At 41.1% G+C, this 23,098-nt stretch overlaps 2 protein-coding genes across 3 annotated transcripts in view; both read left to right on the forward strand.

The window, feature by feature from the left end:
- On the forward strand, positions 1-10,593 carry LOC144653276 (potassium voltage-gated channel unc-103-like). Its single transcript, XM_078513231.1, has 8 exons — positions 1-96; positions 2,968-3,015; positions 4,665-5,099; positions 5,777-6,167; positions 7,005-7,204; positions 8,091-8,346; positions 9,164-9,366; positions 10,039-10,593. The coding sequence occupies exons 2-8, from the start codon at positions 2,983-2,985 to the stop codon at positions 10,294-10,296; spliced, it is 1,776 nt and encodes a 591-aa protein (XP_078369357.1). The 5' UTR covers positions 1-96; positions 2,968-2,982; the 3' UTR covers positions 10,297-10,593.
- LOC144653275 (NEDD4-binding protein 2-like) overlaps positions 10,585-23,098 on the forward strand; it is a 19,200-nt gene continuing 6,686 nt past the window's right edge. The window contains exons 1-8 of one of the 2 annotated variants that reach the window (XM_078513230.1): positions 10,585-11,739; positions 14,475-15,785; positions 17,111-17,243; positions 17,949-18,011; positions 18,818-18,873; positions 19,862-19,950; positions 20,327-20,403; positions 21,082-23,078. In XM_078513230.1, coding sequence (XP_078369356.1) covers positions 14,690-15,785; positions 17,111-17,243; positions 17,949-18,011; positions 18,818-18,873; positions 19,862-19,950; positions 20,327-20,403; positions 21,082-23,078 — 3,511 coding nt within the window. In that variant the 5' untranslated portion in view covers positions 10,585-11,739; positions 14,475-14,689. Of the gene's footprint in view, positions 11,740-12,206; positions 12,639-14,474; positions 15,786-17,110; positions 17,244-17,948; positions 18,012-18,817; positions 18,874-19,861; positions 19,951-20,326; positions 20,404-21,081; positions 23,079-23,098 lie in introns of those variants that run through there. The other variant, XM_078513229.1, reaches the window with a different exon arrangement.

The following is a 23,098-nucleotide window of genomic DNA, read 5'->3' on the forward strand; positions in this document are numbered from 1 at the left end:
GTGATTACGTGAGCATAAACTTACACGCGTTCGTTGAATTCAAACAAACGTTCAAAACTTCTTCAAGAAAAGAACAAGGGAAGATCAGAAATTCCGGTAAGTTCACCATTTAAACTAATTTGTAATTTATTATTCAACTCAACAATTAATATTATTAACTCCGGATTGGCTATTTTACTGTTTATGGTGAGGTTATAAATCCGTAAGAAATGTAAGCTTGTTCAAAGAAACGGTCGTTAAGACTTGCGCAAATGAAAATTTTCCAATTTAACGATGAGCGGTGTATATGTTGCAGGTGAATTGGTTTTCACATTAAATCCGTTTTCGAGATTAATCTGCTTCAACCTGAAGATAACACTTTTACAATGACATAAAATAACTTGAATTCGTTAAAAGGAAGTCCAGTAGATTGTTATCTTAAGGTTGAAGGAGATTAACTGGATTAATCTAGGTCAGAAACGGATTTTACCTGAAAACCAATTTAACCTGCAACGTATATCTTTCACGGATTGGAATTTAGGATTATTTAAAGACAGTCGTAGTACAAACAATACTGACGGCAGTTGACTGAAAATATCAGGAAATTTTGGCTTTTTCCCGCCAGATATGTATTGCAAGGAACCGCAACTGGATTTAAGCTATTGTCAGGGTCGTAACCAGGTATATTTTTTCATCGCTGATCCCAAATTTTAGCTCCAAATTTTGATTCCTGATCCCAAAAATGTGCCAACATTTGATCACTGATTCCATTCTGATCCCATCTGACTGGCCGATCCGGATCCCATGACATGCCATGACTTGTGACCCGGGATCCCTGGTCCATGATCCCGATCCCAAGGCTGTGATCCCTGATCCCATATACCTGATTATGACCCTGTAATGTGGCGGTTTATTCGCAGTGGCGAGTACTTATTTTACGAGATATTGAAATAAATCAGTCACTCTACACACATGCACCTAAGAGGGTCTGAATGGGGTTTGATGTTTCAGTTAGTGTTATTTGCCCATAATTTTTAGTGATTGTTGTTACATTGGCGAATTTTTTAATGTTTACTGTTTCCGGAGAAAATACTGTTAAGTGTTTGGAGGTTTTTCTTTGTTAAAAAAACCGATTGTCTTTATATAAGCATTGCAAATTCTTATCTGCTCTTCGAAAATCGGTAATGAAATCACTTATGAAGTTAGAGAAAATTTTCGGATTTCTCCTCGGAAATTTCGGTAGTCTTCGGACATCTTTGTTATTCTCCAGACATCTTTGGCAGTCATCAGAAATCTTTGGTAATATTCGGAAATCGTCGGAAAATTGCCGAAAACTTCTAGATATACTAAACAAAATTATATTGGCCTTTTTGGAGTCGTTTTTGTTTTTTCTTTCTGGATAAAATTTGCTGTTACAGTGACTTTTTTTACTGCTAGTGTAAAATGCTTAAAATTTAACTGTTTCATGTTACAGAGCCAAAAAAGTAAGTGTTTAGTGTTATCGAGGTACAGTCAACTCTCTCTAAGACCCCGTTTACACGGGTCCGGACAATTGCCGGACGAATTGTACCTGGACCGCCGCACTGGATCCGTGCAGACAGATGAGTGGTGCACGGAACCGTGCAAGACCAGTCGCGGCATGAATGGCAGCTGTGTGAGGATCGCAAGAGCCAACATGACAGAGCAGCACGCGGCAAATCAAACTGGCGGCAGAAGCGGCAGACAAGACACGTGGTCGAGAAGAAAATGTGCTGAGTAAGACACAAGAAGAAAAGCAGGGGAATCGATCCATGATGCCCGATCGATGAAGATGGGAAACAAGGCCATGCAGCAACGTGTTCGACAAAAGCCCAGCATGCCCGCCAAATAGCGAGGGCTGCCGCCGCTCGTCCTCACGTGAACTGCTTCTGGGTCTTGCCCAAAAAAAACAAAAGAACAGAAAGGGGCAAATGCAACAAAATGTTCATTTTTGCAAGCAGCCAGGAAAATATAACTAGATTAGCCTAACCGCGCTATGGAAAAGTTGAGGTCGGGTGTTACACGAGTCGTACGAAATATGGAGTGCGGTAAAAATTTGACCTGCTTTTTAGGTCCCAAACTTCAACTTAGCCGTTCAAAAATTGTCCAGTTCCGGGTCCGTGTACGAAGGTGGAACGGAAAGTGTCCGTGAAAAATTGTCCTGACTCGTGTAAACGGGGCCTAAGACGGACACCGTCGGGACCGGACCCAACTGTCCGTCTTAGAGAGGTGTCCGCCTTATAGAGAGTCGAGGTAACGTGACACCAGAAATTTTGAGACGATGAAGCTAAACGGCTATGCACAACGAGTGCACATTTGTTTTTAGTCGCTAACGTTAGCAAAACCTATAAAGTGGAACTAAAATAATATCAGAAATTCAACTTGTTTGTTAATAACAAACGCTAATGCTGTAAGTAGAAAACTGAAATTTTGGTGCCCATAGTACAAGTTTAAGAAAAGATGTAATGCGTTTTAGCGGATTGTTTTTGGTAAATTTGGTATTCTTAAGGCGATGACCTACTATGCTATATGTCGATAACAAGTTTTGAAGTATTATTCACTTAAAAATAACTTTTTGTGCGTGTCCGTTGGCGGTTTCATAGTGTCCGTTGTCCATCTTAGAGAGGCGTCCGTCTTACAGAGAGTTTTCTTACAGTAAAATGACTGAAAAACAGCAGGGACCATAACCAGGTGTCCATCTTATGGAGGTGTCCGTCTTATGGAGGTGTACGTTAAGAGAGAGTTGACTGTACCCCAATTCAGACACTCACCTAAGATAAGAGATATTTGCTTTACTTTTAATCGCGATCGGTTCCGTTTTGGAAACATTTCGTTGTAGATAAACAGGATAAAGATATACATGTACATTAAATTTGATTTTAGTAGTTCTATCTTCTTTGCACGAGATAGGTTGTGGATAAAGACATGGACACCGAATAATCATTTTTAATTCATATTTTCGTATCCAAGGTGAAAAGAAAGATTATGCGACTGAAGATTATGCGTTCTCGATCTACAGTAAGTATACCGTGAAACGAAATTTTCGCATCCTTTTTTGTGTTACCTTTTATAGTTTTAAAACATGCTTATAAACATGGTGAAGTTTATTTTAGAAAAAAACAAACGGAAATTGATTTTTTTTTCGCCGAAAACGGTTTTTCTGTTTTGGAGCCAAATGATGTCTGTGCCCTGGAACCGAGTTTAGCAACCTTATGACGAAACTGATGGGGGGGGGGGGGGGGGGCTCCTATATGAAACAGACGGGGATGCTCGTCAGAAATTTTAAGAACCCCTAAAAGAGACCAATCTGGGTGTGGCTCAAGCTTTTCTTGACCCCAAAAAACTAAGAATAGACATTATATTTGTAAATTTCTTCGTGTGTAACCCTAAACGAGACCATTATGGCTAAAAATATTGGCGTTTTGCCCGGGACACCCTAAGCGAGATGACGAGCATCCCCGTCACTTTTATATGCAAGTCCTCCCCGCTTCCGGGTTTTATACGCGTCGGGAAGCGCGGAAGATTCTCCCTTTCGATCCCTTGTTTTTTACTAGATTTATTGATCTTATTGTAATGACCTAACCAAACTCATAAGTTTTTGTCCTGACGTAAAAAATATATACATTATAGACGCTGAAGGGAGTCAAAGGGTTTCTATTCACTAAAATGAGTGTGACAGATAGGAACAGTTTAGTTAGAGAATACTGAGAGCGATAGGACTTGCTTTATGGTTTGATATCGTTAGTTTAGAGAGTTTTACTATGTGGTATTCTTGTATGCACCAAAAAGTTTTAGCTACAATATCCCGTCCAAATAGAGAACCAAAGATTTCTGAAACGCAAATTTCCATCCGAAAATAAGCGCCTCTCTATAACCCCTCCCCGAAGATAAGCCCATTTGAAAGGAACGTTGAGCAAATATAAGTTCAAGGGACACTCTCACCAGTTTTACTTCAAAAACTCAAGAGCCTAAAGACATATGGAAACTACGAACAGTGGTCCAATTTTGTTAAAAATCACCATGCAAGTGTACTGAAGCGATAAACAAGTAATATAATTGAGATGCCATTGGGAACTTTAGATCTCAACTTGAAAAAGTCAGGCTGATTTTTTCAAGTTTTGTCCTTGCGGACTGGAAAAAACATATAGAAATCATTATGGCTCCCTTCTTCCTTCAACAACAATTTACTTCATATATCCATCTTAATGTACTAAGTGCATTTCATGTACGAGAAGACCTATTCATCAATTTTAGCACTTTTAACCGAAAAGCATTAAAATCCCTGTGACAGTGTCCCTTTTAGGGCTTAGAGTGGTTTTCACTTGAGTGTCGAAAGTAATTTGCGGTTGCTTTGGTTTCGCATCACTATGTTTAGTGATTGGCCTTAAAAATCTCGCGCCGCTTTCACCAATCAAAACTAAAACCAAAACCATCGTCTCTTGCTCGCCTACGTTTCCTGAGGCTTCGCGGCAGCTACGTGTATTTGCTTCGAGTTTTGATTGGTTCACTGGATTGTCTATGTCCTTTGTGAATTGGCCAGACTAATTACTTTGCTTTTCGTTTTACGACACTCGATTGAAAACTGCTGTATATATTTTCAGAATTTTACGGCATTACAGTACATCCCTTGATTTAAATGTATGCATCTTTCCCGCTTGACTCCACAGAGACCATCTACTCTCTCTGCAACATCGCAGACGTCATTTTACGCGCCTTTATACAAAGACAGAAGATGCTTGATACGTCACGACTCGCTGTTTAAAGCCGTGTGGGACTGGGTCATTCTCGCGTTTGTCATCTACACGACCATTGAGATCCCTTTTGATGTGGCGTTCGTGAGACCGAGGCAGGACACTGTGAGCACCGTTCGATTTGGCTCCTTGATGGCCCTTTCACCGATCGCTATCGTAAACCTGATTGTTGACCTGTTTTTCATTATCGATATTCCGATTAATTTTCGGAGCGCTTCTGTCGACAAAAGTACCGAAGAGGTGATCAGTGACCCTAAAAAGATCGCTGTCCTTTATCTGAAGTCTTGGTTCGTGGTGGACTTTGTGGCAGCTATTCCGTTTGAGTTCCTGGCTGATCCTCAGCATGAGGGGGTAAGTAGAAATGTTATTGACAATTGTACTATGGGGACCTTAGTGGAACCTGGTTTTGTCATCAGTTTGTCTCCGAGACTGGCTCACCAGCGCCGAACATGTCTACAAAGTTAAAATGCCATTTTCGTTTCATCTTTGTAAAAGGTCTGCATACGAGCCTAGTGGCCCATCAGGTCGGAGCACATCCCGGTTTCCGTAGCATTAAGCGACTAGGAGTATTTCTACTCCCCCTGGATAGGATGCTAGTCCATAACGGGGTTATCCCCAGCATTAAATTCGCCGGTACCCATTTATACACCTGGGTGGAGACTGAGCACTTTGAGAGTGAAGTGCCTTGCCCAAGAACATCCCCGCCAGGGCTCGAACCCGGACCGCTCGATCCGGAGTCCAGCACACTAATCATCTGGCCACCGTGCCTCCCAAATTTGTAAAGAGTATCGTCTATCGAGTACCTAAACTAACGGACACCTCCCTTAAGCGGCCACATACAAATAACAGACCCCTTCTCTTTAGCGGATACTTCTTGCTCAATCGGTGTCCGCTTACGAGAGGTGTAAATTTATCTCATTTTTTTGAGTGACATAAACTCTATTCTAAGTCCGACCTGTAGCTGACAAAGGCTGCAATATTTTCTTCCTCTATAATGATCTTATCTACGCTTGTTTATTTGCTTCCAGGCCACCACACTGATGGGTTTGTTAAAGACCGCGCGCCTCTTGCGCCTGGTGCGAGTCACGCGAAAAATCGACCGTTATTCCGAATATGGGTTGGCGGTAATCCTTCTGCTCACGTGTCTGTTCATGCTCACTGGTCATTGGCTGGCTTGCATATGGCACGCTGTTGGAACAGCAGAGGCACATGACGACAATGGGTGGCTAGCAATTCTTGCAAAGGAAATTGACAAACCGATCAATCATTCGATTCCTTCCAGTGGGCCAAGTCTTAAGTCAAGATACCTGACTTCACTCTACTTCACTATGAGTAGTTTAACCAGCGTGGGTTTTGGAAATATCGCCCCAAGTACAAACCACGAGAAAATTTTTGCTATTATTGTAATGCTTATGGGAGGTGAGTACAATGACGTCACGTTATATTTACTATAACGCATGCGCCTCAGTTGGTGGCTGCCAATACGCCATCTTGCAAGAAGTTAAAGTTCCTTCAACTGATATAGTTCTGAAAGTCATCATAAGATATTGAAAAATGTTACGTAGCGCTTGCTGCAGAACTACAATAAGACTGTGAATTAATTAAATTTAATTTAAAAGCAGAGACCGATACAACGTAGAATGATTATTAAAATTTGTGATGTCCTATATTTCGGATATTTCGGCCAAACCAGCCTTCTTCATTCCACGTCGTATCGGCCTCTGCTTTTAAATTCAGCTTTCTATATGTCAAACCAATTAGATCACTATTGATCCAACGTATACCGGTAGGATATAGTAGACGGTTGCTTGCTTGAACTTTTATTAATTCAATCTGATTTACTCGATCTTTCACTCCTAGTAAGTAAATGTTTTGGTTTTAACTTATGAATTAGCCGAATGAAACCTGTGCATGTGACCATTCAAATGAAAGCTGAAAAGTAATCATAATTGGCCTCTCGAAGCTGAAAGCTATTTATAATTACACCCCTGGAAATGTTTCGTTGGACACTCATATTCAGTCATATTCAGTTAAAAGCTTTCAAAAATCAGAAAAAGTTTCTGGATTTTATTTTGGAGGACAGCATTTGAAGCACGCTGTTTTGAAAAAGTTACAAGTCAGTACAAACTGCTTGGTTCTGCCGTGATTCTTTACTCTGGGTAAACGATCTAAAAGTGATTGTCGATGGAAATATTTCAGACTTTTTCCACTGTAACACAGATTAATTTGTTCAAACTCTTCTTCTTTTCTTCTCAGCCTTAATGTACGCTTCCATATTTGGTAACTTGACCGTGATCATCCAGCGGTTATACGTACAAAGTTCTAAACAGCACGAGGATCTCCGCATCACACGAGACTTTGTTCGGTTCTTTAAAATACCGCGGGCCCTTCAAGAAAATCTGGAAAATCACGTGCTCCACGAATCTTGCACTATGAAGGTGTCTGACATCAATCAAGTGAGTTTCATTTGACCTAGAGGTCCTAATGCCCTTCGTGGCCAGGTTTTTTCTTTTTTATCAGAAAACATAACAAGAATGTAAAAGTTGAGTGATTATTTTATGGAACTGAGATTGAGGGGTCGAAAGTTAGGGCTTGGCCATTTTTTCTCACCTGTGTTCTTCCGGAGAAAGACGCATCATATCAGAATTGTGCTAATAATCCAAGAGAATGGAACTAGAGAAGTATTCTTGAACTGAGAGGTATTACCTAAAGGCCCGTACACAGGGAGTCGCGCAACCAAGCTTTTGTCGCGCCGAGGAAGAAGTCGCCGGACGCGGCGATAAAATCGCCATGAAATCGCCGCGAGTTTGCTGCGTCCAGCGGCGAAAATCGCCGCGGCGCGGAGCGAACGCGAAACCGAGCAACGACGCGACAAAAGGGTTGCGCGACAAAAATCGCCAGTGTAAACGGGCCTTAAGGAGGTGCCATCATATTTTAAGATCTAACAGTTAAGGTGTGTGTGTGTGTGTGTGTGGGGGGGGGGGGGGTGGTCTTTCTTAACTACCAATTTGTTGCTAAGAAAGTTTTCAAACCGTCACCGCATTTTGGAAACCAGACTTCTTACGGATGAGCTTCTTATACAGGTTTATTTCAATTCCCAGAGTCCTTCGAAAGTTACAAATAATGGCCAATTTTTTGGAAACGGCGTATAGATTTTAAAATTTGAGTCAGCACCAATAGAAAAAGTAATGTCCTCACGCATCGTTTTATGAAATTTGTTCTCTTAGCAACTGCTCCGGATCTGCAGTTAAGACGAAACCCCCTTAAAATAAATGTACCGCAATAAATAAGAAGAATAGTGAGTTCCAACTTGAAACTCAAAAGAATAATTTCATTTCACAGGTGCTAAGCTTGTTCCCAGGCACCCTCCAAACCGATATCTGTCTTCACATCCATGGCGACCTGTTCATTTCTAATTCCGCCTTCCGCGCAGCCGTTCCTAGCTGTAAGCGGTCTCTGGCTACAAAGTTGAAGGTTCAGCATTTTCTGCCTCGTCAGTACGTAATCAAACAAGGGGACGAGGTGGACAGAGTGTACTTTATAATCAAGGGAATAGTTCATATTCTTGAGCCGGACGGAGAAACTCTTCTTGCTCTTGGTAAGGAAACATGTTTATTGAACACCTGTGGAGGGAGAGGTGCGTAGTGTTGTTAAAGCTACTGGGGTGGGGTAGGAGAGTGGTTTGCATGTTAGCAATCGTTAGAGAAATACGGAATAACTGAAGCAGTTAACATGTTTTGTTTCAAATATGTGGTTCATGTAATACTGCGATGATATCAAACATGAGAGACAGTTTCATCAAATTCTCAAACACCGAGAAGAAAGTTGAAAATACGATGCGCAGCGGAGTATTTTTGACGAAATTCGAGGTTTATGGAAATGCGATGAAACACTCTCTCGAGTGTTTGATATATCTTCTCAATCGAAACTAAAAGTAAGGAGTGACTTATGGCCAAAGCCCTAAGTGGGTTGGGGCCGGACATTCTTCTCCGCCATGCTGCACGGTCACGGGCAGCCACCGCTGCCTGGTTCCACGAGCCAAAACCCAAAGCCCTTTTTTTTTTTTCTGTAGTTCTTCGCCAAGTCTCTCTCGGTCCGCCACCCCCTCCCCTTTCCTCTGGGGCCCTTTTTTTGTTTTTTTTTTTGGGGGCGACCGCCTTTTTTTTTTTTTTTTTTAATCCCAATTAAGGAGTAAAACGGAGAAATAGAATCGTAGAAAAGAGATGCAGCAAATACTTCAGTGTGCGCTGTTAATTTATGAATAAATCACAGCACATCTTTGAGGCGCCCTTTAATTTATACTTACTTTCCATTCTTACGAGATCTTCAAACATAAATTATAATGCGCGTCGTGTCTTAAAAAAAGTACCAGAAAATTCGTCCATCTCATATTTATCAACCATTTTTACCTCAAGGGCGGGGTGATACAATCTACAGCGAGCACAAGTCCATGGAGAGAAAAGCTAGAGCCGTGGCCAACATTCTGGTGCAGAGACCAACTGACATTCACTATATCGAGTGGAGCGATCTCATGCCCATTCTTGAAGACTACCCTGTGTTCAGGGAAGACTTCTTAGCAAGGATGGTGTTTGCCTACCAAATTGGAGATTACATCAAGGTGCGTTTTCTGATAAGCATTTTGTGTCCCTACTCGCAAGGTGCTTAGTGAGTTGTGGACCTGCCTTATTGTGTGTGTTTCATAAAGAATTTTCTCGTTTTTTTTTTTGTGAACCAATCTAGATATTTAACAGTTATTCCATGTGCGCTTGTTAGATATAAGATGGTGGATAGCCAACGAGGCGCGTAGCTATAACTATCTCATATCCAACAAGCGCGAGTGGAATAACTGTTTTAATAAAAACGCCCAAAGAATTACAATATTTATGCCCCCCGGCTGTTCTCGTTGACGCGTACACCTACCATATGGTCCAAGGTATATGAGTTCATATACCATTGCCTGTTAACCAATCAAAACTCAGGAATTGCAATATACCATAGTTTTTAATGCAAGCATGTTCTTTTTAAAAAAGATCCATCCTTACTGAAGGCTTAAAACTTTTATTTATGTATGCTTGCGTAGCTGTTGGTTCTTGTTGCGCGGCGGTGAAATAATGGCGACCATTATCAGGAAAACGAGTAGAGAGTCCGCAAGATGCCCGACTACTGATTAAGCTATTATTTTCGTTTCGTTGAATCAATTGGGCGAGGCCAAATTTCATCTGTCGTAATGAATCCGTGAGCTTTGGCAGGAATTGAAACTCAATTTGGTTTCAACTCACTTCCCTTTCAGGAAGAAGACGAAGCCGACCTTTGTGAAGGTTCGCCAAGGAGTCTGGAACCTAAATCAGAGATCTACCACTCGATACAAGTGGAATCTTCAAACCTGGACGAAGACAAACATAATTCCCTCGTCCAGGCGTCGAAGTCCGGCGAAATGAATGATTTTGAAGAACACCTGAAGCTTATCGATCGGAGACTTTCAAATATGGAACGAAAAATGTCGATTTTATTACCACTTATGAAGAAAACATTGAAGGATGACGTTTAGACATGCGTTGCTCGAGAGGGGTGGTGTAGGGGAACAGCGGGGAGGGGTGGCGAATGTATCAGAATACCTTTTGAATATTGCTTCGATAATACTATTTTTATTCCAATTTTTATTAACAATTATTCTACATCATCTATCTTCTCAACTTTCGTGGAAAGCTGTTCGTAAATAGTATTTAATAGTAGAGTTCTCTCTCGATGATTCAGTTAAACTTTATACGCTATCTTGAAGGAAACGAAGGTAAATTCTGATCACTTTTATTTTCTCATTTTTAGAGTTTAATAGGTGCAGAATATTTAAAACTAAACAACTACGCTTTGCAATTATGTGTCGGATATGTGGATTAATATATTTGGCAATCATAATTAATCAAATTCTTCTATTTACATATGCTGCAAGTAGGCGCTCTGCGGGGAAGGAAAGAAGAAAAGAAAGTCTTTCCTATTTTACTTTAATTTCTAGAGCAGACCCTGCTCTCAGTGGTTGTTTAATACCATAAAAGATACATCGTGACGAATTTAATTTGGAAATTAAAACTTAGCATCATGACAAAGAAACGATAATTTCTGAAATTATAGACCACACTCTCATTAATTTTAACTGATTTTTGATTGGCTGAATTGTCACTCGCCTCTTCGTCCCACAAACCAAACCTCGTCCCTCTTGCCCTCTGTGTTTTCTTTTATAGAAAACGAATGAAGACTGTCAAACTGTGTACTTTTTCTATTTAACTGCAAAAAATTTGTAAACTCTTTAACTCCAAATCTGATGAGTTATTATAAACTTGAATACACTGTATGAAAATCGTGCAAAGGCGATCGCTGATATATTCTAGTTACTTGACCTACTCTAACCGATAGTGTCAAAAACCCCAAAGTACTCAAGAAAGCACGACGCACCGAAACTTGAAAACGAAAATAAAACTTGATCACAAAGCACTCAAAACTTGAAAACGAAACATTCAAACATTGAAAACGAGGTGGTGCGAAAGCGACAAACGGCGGAACTCGAAAGTCGAAAACGAAGCAACCAAACTCCCATGACAAATCACCTCTCATTCATTGCTTATGCCCGATAAGCAGGAAAATCAGTAGGTAGCTGGCTTAAAGCAGTCATTTCCTTCTGAATCCGTCTACGCATCCCCTGCGTACATGTAAAAGCAGCGGCTGGTAGCTGAGGATCGATGAGGACAAATCGTTTTTCGGAACGACTCTAAGTGTGAACGTTCGTATTCTACATTCTCAAGCAGTACGCCACAGTTTTTTCGTAGTCATTTCCTCATGTTTTTAAAAAGCACCATCGAGTGCTTCATTTGGAGTTTTGAGTGCTTCCATTTATACGATTTGAGTGCTTTCAATCTTCGAGGTTTGAGTGCTTTACTCTGACTACATTTGTAACAACATTGGGGCAGTAGACGCTAGAACAACACGCCATACATTACAGGTAAATTACGCTGTTAATAACGAATTATAATGTTGTATAAATGCACAAGTCTCTAAACTTTACATAAATTACAATGTCCACTGGAAAACGTTTGCGTGGCTTGTTTTGTAGTGTTTATTGTGTTGTTGTCGAATTTCAACGATTCGTGTCGCTCGTTGCTTTTACATTGAATTCCCACATAATACCCGATTTCCTCTATAGCGCGCGCCTGCAGGGAATCACGGTAGTTGTATTCATCAAACCATGCGCGAGACTCAGCAACGTGCATCGTTGCCGAGTCTCGCGCATGGTTTGATGAATACAACTACCGTGATTCCCTGCAGGCGCGCGCTATAGAGGGAATCGGCTATTCTCATTAGTTTACAGAGTCATGTCGCTTGTCTTATTTAGAAGAAGGTAAAAAGTAAACGAAAATGCGTGTATTTATGTTGAGAAAGATCAGAGTTTGCGCTAAAATTTTACCCGTTTTGCGGACCTGCAAATGGCTGCCAGGAGCTACAGGCATTCTGGGAGTAGTTATGGGACGCCGACAATAAATTCACGTGACCGGAAGTCGAAACCTGGGTACAATTCCAATTATGGCGTTGTTGATATTAAAGATGGCTCCCGGGTAATGATCACGAGGAGAATGCATTAAACCCATTTTTCCAATTAATATCCAGCATTTTGGCACATTTTATCGGAAGATAGATTGTTATAATTTTTTACAATGCCCAGGAAGAAAAATCAGAGTCCAAGTGCAGCCATTTCAGGCAGAGATTCAGCCGAAAATATAGCTCAAAACAGTGATGTGCAGCAAAAATGGCGAGACACAACACTGCGTGAATTGCAGAGTATGTTTTCTGGTTCAATCGATCCTGAAGTTGTTCAGCTGGTACTGTCTGAGAGCAATTATAATGGTAGGTATCTGTCTCTGTTGTTAATATTTAATTATCATTTGAAGTTCTCAACAGATCGCGAATTCTACTCTTCGATTCACAATTGAATGGTTAATCTTTGGTGCCTTTCGGTTTTGAAGGCATAAGTTTTTGCTCTCTTCCTCTGCTTTATTTATTTACGAGTTCTTTAAAGCAGGTGTTGAAAGTATTTCAAAGAGGAACCATCTATCGGATTTTATATGGTTCAAGGCGATATCTCGAAAGCAGTTTGTACGTTCATACATGTGTATACAATTATTTTAATACAATGCACTCAGACAGAGATAATCATTTACAATGATATATGCCTGGGCACCGTGCACCAATGACAGGTAATTCACTTTAGGAATTATTCAGTTGTATTCGTGAGGTGATTTTGGAAAGGCATTTTAAACACTGTAGTGATTTTTACAGGTTAGAGTCGTAAGGAAATCACATGATGGGTTACTGTATCACACTTGCCAAATTTATTCTGGAATCAAAATTATATTATATGTCATATAAGTTCTTTAGAATTATGTGTTTCAACTGTATAATCTACCTGATGTCACTTTTACATTAAATAGAAGAAAAGCGATGTCAGGCCCTATGCCCACTTAGGGCTTTGGCCATAAGTCATAAGTCAAGATGTCAGGTAGTTAATAGTTTCAGCCTGCACAAAACTGTCGTGTAGCAAGCAGAAAGCGAAAGAACAAACCAGTCACAATGCTCCTTCCCATGCCCTCTGAATGCTTCCTTTCTGCTTGCAACTCAGACAACCCAGCTTACACTAGATCATAAGCGACGGAGTCATAAGCAGAATTGTAACTCTGCTAAGGACTCTGTCGGTTTGATTTTCACTAGATTGTAACACTCTGTGCCGGGGGGGGGGGGAACCCTTACTCAATCATAGTCATATTCTATGGCCAATTATAGACCCCATCTTTGTCACTTTTGGTTAAATGTAATTTTCACGACCCCAACTTAGTCACTTTCTGTTTTTGCATTTACCGTATAAATCCTTTTAACTAAAGTCATTCTAAGCAAAAGAAGATCCAAGTTATCTTAACTTCGATGGACGCAGAATAGCGATTAAATACCGTTACACGAATGTGGACTTTGTTCTGGACTATTGTGCAACTGTTTAATGTTCAAGTTGTGATTTCAAGGCTGGAAATTTAATGGGAGCCGTTCGTCAAATATTAAACAACAGCAATAAATATGGTAACATTTTTTTTAGCGAATCTTTCTGTTTATAAATCGCAACTTGCCGGAATTTTCTTACTCTCAAAATCACGGAAAAGTGTGACCCCATTCTAGTCACCCTATAAAAAAATGCTTTAAAGGGGACCCCATTATAGTCAGTCCAGTCGTGAAAATGCGACCCCATCCAGCGGCACATCCCCATTAGCCCATTTATAGGAAGTGGCCCCCCCCCCCAAGGACTCTGTGCTTCTGATTACAACTCCGACTATGACTCTATTGCTAGTGAAAACAGGCCTGGAGTCTTACCTTAACCCTAACTGCAAGGGTTTACAGTGCAACGCGCCTTACCGTGGCCACCCAACAAACTTTTTCACAAGTATGCTATCGTAATATTATTATTTGTTTGATGAACGCGCCTCCTTGCAAAGTTGAATACGATCAAATGGGTCTTGTTACATCGGATTTATCAACAAAACGCGGAGAAAACGTAAAATATTACAAGATGACACGTGCAAAAAAAGTTTGTTGGGTGGCCACGGTAAGGCGCGTCACACTGTAATACACAAATTATGAACCATCATCAACAGGGGAAAATGTAAGTGATGTGGCAAATATTGTTTTGTGTCTTTGCAGTGAATGATGCTGTGGAAAAGCTTTTTGTTCTGAGTGGAATAGAACAATGTCAGGCTGAAAACAAACCATCCCCGTCACCTGTCAGTAAAACTTTGGATTCAACATCAACAAAAAGGCCAAAGCCCAATAGCCATCTTGAAATATCAAGCTCTGATCAGTCAGACCTTGTAGTTGACTCTCATTTCACTGAATCTCATTTTGGCGCTACAGCAGCAATGTCAAAGCCATCTTCATTTGGAAATGTTCATTCTGACGGCAGTTCTTTGACAGTAACCTCAAAAGATGAAATGAAACCTCCTTTAGTATATAACGCAACAGGGACCCAGCATTCAACAGTTGCTCCAAGTACTCTTCCATCTTTCACCTTACCATCAAGTCCTTTTTACAGTGGAAATGTTAAAAATACCCAAGGCGCAATGCCGCCAGATTTGTGCGTTGTTAGCCCAAGCCCTGTTATGTCGTCGGGTATTCCAGATTTTCCTGACAACATTTCACAACAGTTTAAAACACTAAAGAATCAAGCAAAAGGAGCTAGTAATCATGAAAGGTTATTTTCTCAAGAACTTCCTGGACATAAAGATTTGTTGTATAATACAAACGGAAGACCACCTGTGGTACAAAAAGTTCCTGGTCATTTTGAATTTGGTCGACCGCCTGATGTGACTTTGCATAGTCGTGATCAAGAGTTTAAAGGAAACTTAGAGTCTTTTCTTAAGCAAGTGATATCAGGAAATTCAAGCACAGAGGACTGGAAGAAAATTTCTCATGCTAATAGTACTGAAAAGAAAGAATTAGATTTGGAGCTAAGTAAAAAGGGATCACATAATCAAAATATGTCTGCTGCACATAGTTCTGATAATAAAACACAAGTGCCAAACAATGAAAGTCAAAGGACTTCAAATAGAAATACACCTATCCAGACAAATGGTCAAAACTTTATGTTTTCTGGTCATTCACAGATAGTCCATCAGATGACTCCTAATCACAATGCTAATAGACCTCACTTGCAGCAAAAAGCAAACACTACTTATCAACTACCACATCAAAACACTTTCAACACTTTACCCAAAGAACCAATGTTCCGACCACCACCTGCTATACAGAGACAGTTTCAACCATTTGCACGTCCTCAAGGATTCAGTCAGGCAGTTCCAGGAAATATGTCACAAGCAAGGTTTGCTCTTTTGCCGACACCACGATCGTCATGGCAACAAGGACCTGTGGTACAGAGACCTGTGTCTGCAGGACGTATGCCATACCAATACCCTCAGGGGACAAACCCATTTCAACCCCAGTTTTCATCTGGAAGAGGTTTGTAATATGATAATGGTCTAACATGTATAAAAAAACCTATTTAAAATCTTGGTCTTGATGTAGTATTAGTATTCAGTAGTAGTCAAGGAAAAGTCAGGAAATTTTATTTTGAGTCAGGAAAAATTTACATTTTTGAAGATAGGTCAGAGAAAATTGAAACTGTCAGTTACACTGCTAATTTATTACAATTGAAAGCCTGGAAGAAACATTTCAGGTCAGTGTGATTTCAGCAGTTATTTGTTTCTGGATGTGGAGGCTGCAGACTGGAACTATATCCGACATTTTGTATTTATTTGGTCAGGAAAATTGTATTTTTATCAGGGAAAAATCAGGGAGTTTTAAAGTATGGATGTCTGTGGCAACCATACCATGGGAGGTGCAGTGGTCTGCTGGATTGTTTGGTCAACTTTGGATATATTTGGGCTCAAGCCCTGACCAGAATCATTGGGTTTTGTTTTTAGACAGTTTCTTCCTTCTTGAAGTACATTGTAAAAATGAGATTCATGACCAGCCAGTCAGTTGCTACAGCAACCTGACAGATTGCTAGGGGATAACCTGCAGTGGAGCAGTGCTCCAATCTGTGTCGTGCTACAGAAGTTAGGAGTACATTTTGTAACAAGCCATCTCGAAACCCTAGCATTGGAATAATCTTTACTTTACATTTAGTGCTATAAGGGCTTATATTGTTGTTATGTCGGCATGGTGATACCACATACATGTACAATAGTTCTTTATTATTTTATGATAGATTTCCAAGCACCAGTGCCTGGGTACGGGCACAAAATGGTGCTGTGTTCAGACACCAGGGTTTGAAGTATCCAAGTGCCTCGTAGTGCCTGAGTGCTGAGTGCAAGGTTGACACCTTGTTCTCGTGCACAGGCAATCACAGGCACCATTCCCAAATTCTGATCTGTGTCTGGAAAAAACGGCGTGCTCCCATTAGTGCCCGGTGGTCTAAACGCAGACCATGCAGACGGTGCATTCACCTAAACAAACTGGACGAACTTCCCAACTTGCGAACTCCTCAACCTCAACTCGCGCACGTGAAATTCACAACTTCGCGAGTCGTGATTGACAACTACGTATGATTCCCCCCTAAAGTTCGTAGCGAACCGTGAATCCGACTGGAACCGCGGAAAAGTGTGAAACACAATGTAAAAAAAAAAGAAAAAAATTACCTGTCTGCACGGTCTGCAGTCTGCAGTCTGCAGGCTGCGTTTTAGACCGACCGCATTTAGTGCCCAGCAAGAATCATACTCGGCAACATACCCAGGCACCAAGTGTGAATATAGCATTATTAAAACAAAACACTACTTTTTTAGCACACCCTACAGCTGCTGCAAGGCCAGCCAGACAATCACTTGGTGTCGCCATTCCTTTCATTCCAACCATCCACCAGAAGCTGCTCATTCTTGTTAGAGGATTACCGGGAAGTGGGAAGTCTTCACTTGCACAGTTAGTAATTTTATTGTTTTTACATGTAATTTTGTGAATATCACTAACCTTACCTTTTCACTCCCTGAGTCAAATGCATGTCCATTAATGCGGTTCTGAGATTTAAGAGTGTGGATTAATCTATAGTGTATGACTATTAAAGTGAAAGCTACAGTATGGAGCACTCTATTCTTGTGATACTGTTACATGTATCAACCCTCAAGGACATTAGCGCCATGGCGACAAATTGAAGGATAGCGCCAGCCTGGGACAAAATAAGAGAGGAGAAGCGGAGCCAGCGACAAAACACGGAACAGAGGGCGGCCACTAACGAAAAAAATAAACTTGGATGGTTGTGTATACTGGACTAGGTGACTTTTAGCCTTTACATCCATTCATGAATCTGTGGTGTGTGACCATTCAATGAAAGCTATTAAGCAATGCTTTCATTTCATACTGTTTATTATCATTCTGTTCAAGATGATTTTTTAGCTTTACATCTATATCTAAATCCATAGTCTATTCATGACCAGTAGGTAAAAGCTATAGAGCAGTACTTTTATGGTGTCCAAGGCGATTCCAGATTTTAAGTCAGGGTAAAATCCTAGAGTGAACAACTCCAATGAAAGATAATGTAAAGTACCAGTACTTTTTATTTGGTACTGTTGTTTGTCAGTTAAAAAGAAAAAAAATCTAAGTAGTGCCAATTTTCTTTTCGACTTGCAGGAGGCTGAAAGGTGCCCATGGTGTTGTGTTTTCAACAGATGACTACTTTTACAGGAATCAGCGGTAGGTTTACATTGAAACATTTTGATAACATCCCGATCCTTTGTTCTGTAATTTTTTTTAATTTTTTTTATTGGTGATAGATGGGCTACTAGGCTTAATAACCAGCTGTTTGGGAATCAAAATGACCCTGTGCTCCTCCCCTAGAGGCATGGCTTGATGCATGGTTTGGGTATAATTGTTAATTTCCAACAATGAAAATGCCTGACAAAAGTGAGCAGGTGACATAAATTTTTTAACACAGACAAGGAGCAGTTTGATGTCAAGTCCGATTGTGTTGAAGAAAAAATTAACATTAAAACTATCAAAGATTTGCAGTGGAGAGCAACAAAGACTATCATAGGCCTTTGGTTTACAAGCATGACTACAATCTTGGACACTGGAAACACTGCAAATTCCACCAGCCAACGGAGCGGGCAACCCCCTTCCCCCCATTTTAATGTTGGTATGCAGTGAAACAAAGCGCGAGCCGCAAACCACAAGAAACAACATGAGAGGGGGAGGGGGAAGAACCCGCGGCGAGGGAAAAATGCGGATGCGATGTGTCATAGTTTGTCCAAGATTGTAGCCTGTTCCAGGCATTCTGTTAGCTGGAGAACAGCAAGTGGTAAAAATAGGCTAGGGTTTGCTCCCTCACCCCAAGCCCCTCGCCTTTTTTCATTAGGCGGTTTCGGTTTTCCCGCTGCTTCCTAACAAACTGAATGCCTGACGAAAATCTTGAACTAGGGAACGTTTTCTTGATGCATCAACAAAGTACTCATGACTTACAAAGTTGGAACTCAAATTTTTTTATTGTATTTTCATGCTAGGTATGAATTTGACGTGAGCTTACTTGGAGAGGCGCATGGGTGGAATCAACAGAGAGGTAATTCCAATAAAACTATGTAATGTGCAATGTATTTCACTGATATTGAGCAGGTTATACATATAGTACATCAGACTCGAGTTCCAGAGCTTGACTGCTGCCTTTGTGATGTTTTCTTGGGCAAAACACAAGTTACTCTGGTAAATGCTTTAAGAGGAAATCGACCAGGACTTCGAGTAGTTATTGGACAAAATTATATACCAAAACTATTTACACCTGATTGCAAGCTTTTGTGTTACTGCTTCAAATATCTTATCGAAAGAAATCTTTTCTAACAACACCAAACATCGAAAACAAATTTCGAAGTTCCACTGAATTCCCATGAATCGCTTAAAAGATGTGAGCTTTTGCCCATAGCTTGTGAACTTTGAATATCATTTTCTAAGACTCTGATAAGAAATTGTTGTACCAGAATTATTTCCACCTCATTGCAAACTTTTTTGTTACTGCTTCAAATATCTTATCAAAAGAAATCTTTTCTAACAACACCAACAACACCAAACATCGAAAACAAATTTCGAAGTTCCGCTGAATTCCACTGAATCGCTTAAGACGAATTTACAAAATGGCTGCACGTGAGATTTTGCCTATACCTTGTGAACTTTGGAATTTATTATCTCAGACTCTGATAAGAAATTGTTGTTGGTGTTATCACGGATAGTTACTTACATCTTTACCTTTTATTAAGGGTAGGAAATAACACAATAGGATTTAAATTATTCTGGTACTTGATTTTTGTCCAACTTTAATAAATATTACTCGACTTCCTAGTGGATTCCGTCTTAAACCCTATAGTATCAGTAGTTTGTGAGTGTGCTCGTCCCAGGGCAAGGATAGTCCTAAAAAAGTACTGTTTTTGGTGACTGACATAGTGTTTAGACAACTGTTGTCTTTACTTGTGAAATTGAATTGTGTACATGTACATTAAAATGTAAAAACATAAATGACCAGGGATAAAAGAGTGAATTAAGTGATTTTTTTCTTGCAGCCAAAAGTGCTTTAGAAAAGCTTCAATCCCCAGTGATTATTGACAACACCAATACACAGGCGTGGGAGATGAAACCTTATGTGTCTATGGTAAGACGATTGAATAATAAAAAACTTTGCTGATTATATTACTCGACATTCAAAGAGTGTTTGTTTTATTGGTTGGCTGTAGTGTAAGGATTAGAAACTTTGTTGGTGCTCTTTGTATGTTTCAAATCCAAAACGAGAGTGTGAATCGATGAGAGTCGACGAACGAGAAAGTTGGACGAGAACTGTTTTTAAGATAAGCGTCCAGTTGAAGGGACTGAGAGTACGGGAGAGTTGTATCATTTGTTTAGTATGTGGCGAAAACTCTCGTTCCCTTTGAAGAAAATTTCAATAGGTCAAACGAGATCAAGAGTTAAAACTCTCAACTCGTGTTTGATTCAGCCTTAAAGTTTACACGTTATACTTAATTTTTTTCTAGGCCTTAAAGTACGGCTACCAAATCAAATTTGTTGAACCAGACACCAGTTGGAAATGGAATGTTAAAGAACTGGCAAGGTGTGTTGAGCTCTCCTTTACTTAAGGTGTTCCTTACTGGAAGGTAACCTCGGAACAAGCAACAAAATACACTATTTCCAGAGACATCAGCCATCTCAGTGCCTCTCTCCTCCGTCCTGGGGTAGAAATGGCAGTATTGATGAATTGTTGCGGCTACCTGACAGAATGCTGGGGATTGACCTAGGATTGACTAGCATTCCTGGATGGAAACTTGAACCCAATTTAGAGGCCAGCTATATGGCGCGGTGTTGAGGCGCGGTGGCCTAATGGTTGGTGCGCCGGACTCTGGATCGAGCAATCTGGGTTCGAGCCTTGGCCGAGGTCACTGTGTTGTGTTTTTGGGCAAGATACTTTACTCTCATAGTGCCTCTTTCCACCCAGGTTTATAAATGGGTACCGTCAGATTATGTACTTCTGGTACCGTCGACATAGTGCTGGAGGGGGGGGGGGGGGGAGGGGTACCCTGCGGAGGACTAGCATCCCATTCAAGGGGGAGTAGAAATATTCCTAGCCGCTTAATGCTATAGAAACTGAGATAAGCTCCGGCAGTATGGGTCGCATGGCTCGAGGCTTTCCTATATTGTACCTAGTAGCTGTAAAATATTTTTTTTTTCATGGTCGAAAGAAATTTTGTTCTCAAATTGTTTGTTTGTTTATTTTTCCTTTTTTTCGCTGAAGGAGGAATCAACATGGAGTGAGCATTGCAGCTATTATAAGAATGAAAGAACGTTATGAACATGGCGTCACTGTGGAAATGATTATAAACTCCGAGAGAAAACTTGATGCTAATAAGACTGGAAATGAAACGGAGACTAGAAAGGAGACTGGTGCTGACAATCAAAATGGCAACCGCAGGCCTCAAAGTTCACCGCAAGAGAGAGGCTCTCAGGAACTGGGTACGAGAAAAGTAGAGAACTACGGTGTAGCGTCTAGAGAGAAAACGACTCCGAAAGTAGCGGAAAGTGCTGTGATGAGCTCCCTTCGAGCTATAGAAGGTCACAACAGCCTAGCAGCAAAAGAAGAAAGGTTTCAAGGGCTTAGAAACGCCAGCGAAAAAGGCTTTGACGGTGTTGAAGAATCAGACAGTGGCGCAAAAAATGGAGAGAAGACAGAAAGCTGCACTTCTGTAGTTCATGGGATTGATATCAGCGAGCTCGGAAATGGAGCAGATGAAGTCATTACAGAAGAAACTGATTCGAATTCTGGTCCAAAGCCACAGCGAATTCAAAGAATAAGAGAAAGAAAGTCGCCAAATAGGCAACAGCTAACGAGTACAGAGCTGTCAACACTTGGTTGTGAAGATGAGACGAGCGATGGACGCCAAGATACCTTCACATCTTGCGCCAGTCATAATGAACTCGATGTGAGTTCCGAATCTTGCCAAGAAAATGCAGCACAAAAAGGCAACGCGGTGTTTCGTGTCGAGAAGCTGTCAACACTCGCGTCCTTAGCTAACAGCTGCATGTCTTCTACGTCTCCTTACTCGAGTGGAAATGTTGAGGACATCCTTGCTGGTATTGAAGTAGTAGATGAATCAGAGTCATCAATCTCCTCGCTCTCAGAGAGTCCGTTAGCAGACTATATCTCTCCTGTCTTGAATGCTTCTTCCGTTGGGTCTGCTGAACAAGAAAATGCAGAGAACAGCGACCTCAGTAATGAGCATATTGAAGGAGAACTCACATGTGACGTGGAATTTCCCGATAGACAGACTCCCTTGTCTCTTACGCTTCCTCTTGAAGATGACGTCACAGACGCTATTGCTGACAGCGGAAATGACGTGGTAAAACATCGAGAGCCGCTTGGAAGCAATTCTTCCCGTAACCCTCCACCCTTGTCAGCTATTTTGGCTTCAGCTTCAAGAACGAGGCTGAAAAGACGTTCAAGGTCCAACAGTGATCCAACGCAGCTAACCACAGACTCTGTGGACTCTCCCCAGGAAAACGGTCTGAAACTGCTCCTAGAACCGAACCAGGCAGACAAGAGCTTGGAGCTGAATGAGTCTCTACAAAGCGTTTCTGATGTCACCTCCACTCAAGAAACTAACACTTCAGTCGAAGATGTTTCCACTGGCGTGCAAAACCTACCAAACCTGTCTGACTTGTTGCCACCGAGTTCATCCGGGGACTCGCAGAATGACATGACCGCTGGTGTGGAGTTTTTGAAAACGTGTTTCCCGGATGTGGACAGTGAAGTGATGAACGCCTTGTTAACCACGAATAGCGGTGATGTGATGAAAGTGGTTGATGAATTGCTCGCCAGTGGAAGGACAGTAGAAAAAGCGGAAGAAATGGAAGCCAATGAGCAGAACGCTTTTTCCACTGAGCTTCCAACCTTTCCAGATTCGCTTCTCTTGCCCTCGCAGCCCAAACCCTTTTACGTTTTGAATGAAGAAAAGAATCCTCTTATACCAACCAAGGAAATAGTCAAGGTTGCTCAACCCGCTGGTGGATTAAATCAACAAAGCAGTGATACTCGTGTAAACGGCGAAATTTCCAGCGGCGCTTCTGTCCAAGAGAACACACCAAGTCAGCCCAGGAATCTGGGACCAAGGCCTTTGGCTCAGGCCCAGTCTCCCGGTCAAAGCAACGCTGCAACGTTTCAGCTAACCCTTGAGCCCGCAGTAGCGCTGCACCTGATTGAGATGTTTGGTTCTTTGGCTGGAGTTGACTTTCAAGGTTTGTATCGTGCGGTTTTT

This window comes from Oculina patagonica, chromosome 5 (genome assembly GCF_052425735.1).
Source record: "Oculina patagonica isolate OP01 chromosome 5, crgOcupat, whole genome shotgun sequence".
In the NCBI taxonomy this organism is placed as follows: Eukaryota; Metazoa; Cnidaria; class Anthozoa; order Scleractinia; family Oculinidae; genus Oculina; species Oculina patagonica.